Source organism: Protobothrops mucrosquamatus, unplaced genomic scaffold, assembly GCF_001527695.2.
Source record: "Protobothrops mucrosquamatus isolate PMUCROS unplaced genomic scaffold, P.Mucros_1.0 scaffold7434, whole genome shotgun sequence".
NCBI classification, from domain to species: Eukaryota; Metazoa; Chordata; class Lepidosauria; order Squamata; family Viperidae; genus Protobothrops; species Protobothrops mucrosquamatus.
Window position 1 is genome coordinate 11,136 of NW_015393235.1, and position 4,069 is coordinate 15,204.

A 4,069-nucleotide genomic window follows, 5' to 3' on the forward strand; every position below is an offset into this window, starting at 1 on the left:
CGCCCTTCTCCCTTGCGGGACTCAGGGCGGTGAACAGGCACATTAATAAAACAGCGATACCATAATATTTAAAAGTATTAAAAACTAATTAAATTATTTGTCCTGTCCTAAAACCCACTATAATAATATAAAATTATACCCAATTTAAAATTTTAGAATTTCGGATTTATGCCAGACCGGCCTCTTGGAACAGATAGGTTTTTAGGGCTCGGCGGAAGAGGCGTATGTCTTATATCTCCTATAAGATGTTATACTAGGATAAAACATGGGAAGATGTTTTATTTTGTGATATAAAAATATAAAATCGAGATGTGAAACTTAACAAATCTATATGTGAGTGCTTCCTATTACTTTTATCCTATACTAGCTGTACCCGGCCACGCGTTGCTGTGGCTCAGTCTGGTTAATGTTGCTGTAGCGTGTGTTGCTTTTATGTCCAACAGATGGCGCTGTTTTTCAAAAAAAGCATGTTTTTACCTGTCACAGGTGTGACATCTATATAATAGTAGGTATATAAAAACACGCGCGTATTCGAATGCAACATTGTGTCAAAATTTCAAAGCAATCGGTGAAGAACTTTCGGAGATTTAAGATTTTGAACAAACGAACATTTACATTTTTATTTATATAGATTCTGTTCTTATAACAATTTCTATATTCTATCTATATTACTTCTATTGGTGCCTGGGAATTAAGGGAGATGCAGATCAAATACATTGGGAGAGTGTTGGTTGATCCAGGGTGCTCAAGAAAATTTTACTTCTTCATGTCCTCCATCTAGACTACAATCTAGTGAAAACTGGAACAACCATATCTACATCTCAACTAGACAGATTGCAGAATAGGTGGTTTATCAGAGAGAGGATGCCTTGCACCTTCAGAAGGACATGACTGGCAGCTTTCTTTCTTTACCTGATAAATTGCCTCATCACAGGCATTCTGTAGTCCTAGGTTGATCATCGTATTTTGCAAGGTCCGGCCCATGTAAAATTCCAAGGAAAGGTAGTAGATTCTCTGGGAGAAAAAAACAGAGTATATAATAAAATCTCACTCAGCCTGGGGCTCCTGATTCCATCATTGCAACCTGTCCACATTTGGAGGAACCTAAAGAGAAGGTCCTTCAACAATCAAAACAAAACAAAAAACAAAAAACCCACCAATGAAACAATGCCTTGGAATGATCTCAATCGATGGAACCCCAAAGAGTTTAAGTCAAAAGAATGCAGAGCATCTCAGGGTCCATCTCAAGGTGCAAAACCTCTTCAAATGCCAAGTTTCTATTTTTCACTCAGCTTCTGAGTAGCATGCTGGAGGTCTTCTCTAAAAACAATAGTCTATATGGCTGGGACAATGTTTGAATTGCAATTCAATGTAAGCAATATGCAATCTAGTTAATATAATTACAGCCATGTAATTATGTATTGCTGTATTAACTATTACATGCAATAATTATTGCATTAACTATTTGTTGTATTAACTATTACATGCAATAATTATCTAATAATCTCTGGAGTCTCTGAGGGTTGCAGCTTTCAAGGTCTGCAAGAAGCCCTGGAAAGGTTCAGATAGCAGATTATGGGGAATATGTAGTCTTCTCATCCAGAAGCTCTGCAGAACCATTGATACTGGGGCACAGTAGTTAGCAGTGGGCTAGATCAGTAAGACAGTACAGGATGGCTTTTTATTCTCCTGGGTGTATTTCAGAATTTCTATGGTCCACTTGAGGACTTGCTTTTTTTTCTTTCTAGGATGGGTACAAAGAATGCTGGACTTTATCTAGAAAGGACACAGATTCACTTGACAGACTATTACCAGATTGTGAAATTGACTCAGACTCACCTTTGGCCCAGATGATTCTACATCACTTTCACATTAGCCTAGCAAACCCAAAGGTAATTCGTTCATTCCCAGCCCCGTGTGTAGCACTCCAAAAGTATTTCCCTAGCTAGCTTTGCTTTTTCACACTTTAGTAAGCAAACATTTTTTTAAAAAAAAAATCACCTCAGGAGCCAAATACTCAACAGTAATCTTTCTGTTATGGATTTGGCTGGCCTAACTGAAGTAAATAAAGGAGCCAGGCCAGGCCTTTTAACAAATGTATGGTTTGATCAAACTTAACTTACTTAAATGTGTAGGTGTCCTGAAGATTCAGTTCAAAGATGACAGATGAAAGACAAGGATGAGCCCCTTGCATCCCCCAATATAGATTTTGAAATAAAATAAGGAACTTACCCTCCCCATAAAACCAAGGTGAACTCTCCTCCTCAAAAAAATCTTAGTTCCACGTAGTACGTGATATAATCTCACCTTCTTTCCTTTTTTGCCTTAACAATTTTTGACCTCAGTCCCTCCAGAACCTACCGATTGACTCTCTCAGTATATTGTTCGGCTGTATATTGGGAACTAGGAGACTACAGAGTCAATCCAAAATCTGCATTTTAATTCTGAGGGTAAATTTGCTAAAGCCAATTTCAAATACACTGTTTCTCTGATTCACTGAGTTGTTATCTATGTATACCTGCTGTATTGTATGTACATTGGCTCTCCTTGAATTCCCTAAAGAGTAGCATCAACACTTAATCGGATGAAAAAGGAGCAGCGGCTTTGCTGCCTGCTGTAGAAACATCCTTTTCTGGCATATATATATAAATAAATTATGACAAAGGATACATTCCTGCCTTATTTTTTCCTTCTAGGTAGGCCAGTGTTTTTGTGTGATGTTATCATTTTTTTAAAAAAATACAAGTAATAACACGTTCTTTGTTTGAAGGATGAATTCCTTTGATCACTTAGGCAAGGAAAGGAAACAAAAAGCTTAGAGTAACCGTGTTCTCTATCAGTTGAACAGATAAGGAATTTCTGTCTACATGGGAATCTCATTTAATCAGATTGAGTTCATCTGATATGATTAAACAAGCAAACAAACAAATAAACAGGCACTTGCACTAGGTACTTCTAAGAAATTTACAAGACATGGCTTGTTCTTCTAAAAAAAAAATGCTATTCGAACATATACTGTTTCTGAATGTGTGTCTTTTTCTAGTTACCAGCCTTTGCAGTCACCCCCACCCCCAGTTGAGATGAAAGCTGCAAGCTATTTTCAGTTGTAAACCCACCACATTGAGGGGACCACAGGCTAATACCTTTTAAAAGTCTTCTAATCTGGTGGGCATCAGATGTTTGAAACATGACTGATTTATTGATTCTGTCTTGTATGAAGAACTCTTTTTCCTTTCCAAAGCGTGGGAAGAAAAATTCTTATTTGCCTTCTCCAAATCTCATTTTCAAGTCTCATTTTATTGATTTGGGTCAAGGTTCTTCTTCCTTCTAAATATCACTCACAGAACATGGCTGAGTGTGCTGCCCAAGAGTCCCATAGAATGTTTTCCATGCTGAATGAAGACTTACATAAAATGCTTGACCATTTATGCTAACCAATGAATTTTTTTTGCTTCCCAATCTCTCCCACTTTATTTGTCTCACCTTGGGGTCCTTTTCATAGTAGTACTGCTGGGTGCGGATCCACCTGCCCACCAGGTGATCCCGTACAGTGTGGGCCAGGGCAAAGTAGTAGTCACGAGGGGTGGCTACATTGCGGTCCTTAACAAGGGTAAAATGTAGATGTCGGTTAAAGCCCTTTTTCAGCTCGGCCACATTCTCCACTCCAACAATGCCACGAATGCTGATCTGTTTACGCTTCTCCTGGTCGGTGAGGGGCCGAGACATGGCTGCCAAGGCTGTGATCTGGAGAAAAAGAGCAGGAAGATTTTAATCTGATCTGCTTTCAGTACCAACAGAGCACTGACCTCGGGTCCTGCAGCCAGCTTCTCTCCTTCTCTCTTTGGGACTAGGTTCTGCTTGGAGGGAGGAGTTTAATAATAATAATAATAATAATAATAAATTTAATTTATATGCCGCCCTTCTCCCAGCGGGACTCAGGGCGGCGCACAACATATTTAAAACAAAACATAAATACATTCCCCCCCGATAAAACCGAATTAAATCAAATTTTAAAGTTGTGTCTCTGTCAAATTGTTAAAAGATAAACCCCAAATAAAATCCTCCCTAG

General features: G+C 38.5%; 1 protein-coding gene across 1 annotated transcript in view; it reads right to left on the reverse strand.

The window, feature by feature from the left end:
* LOC107300559 (glycogen phosphorylase, liver form-like) overlaps positions 1-3,807 on the reverse strand; it is a gene marked incomplete at its 3' end in the record, with an annotated part of 11,913 nt that extends 8,106 nt beyond the window's left edge. The window contains exons 1-2 of the mRNA XM_015829873.1: positions 3,484-3,807; positions 913-1,014 (exon numbers count right to left, since the gene is read on the reverse strand). Coding sequence (XP_015685359.1) covers positions 913-1,014; positions 3,484-3,726 — 345 coding nt within the window. The remainder of the gene's footprint in view (positions 1-912; positions 1,015-3,483) is intronic.
* Positions 3,808-4,069: the final 262 nt, after the last annotated feature.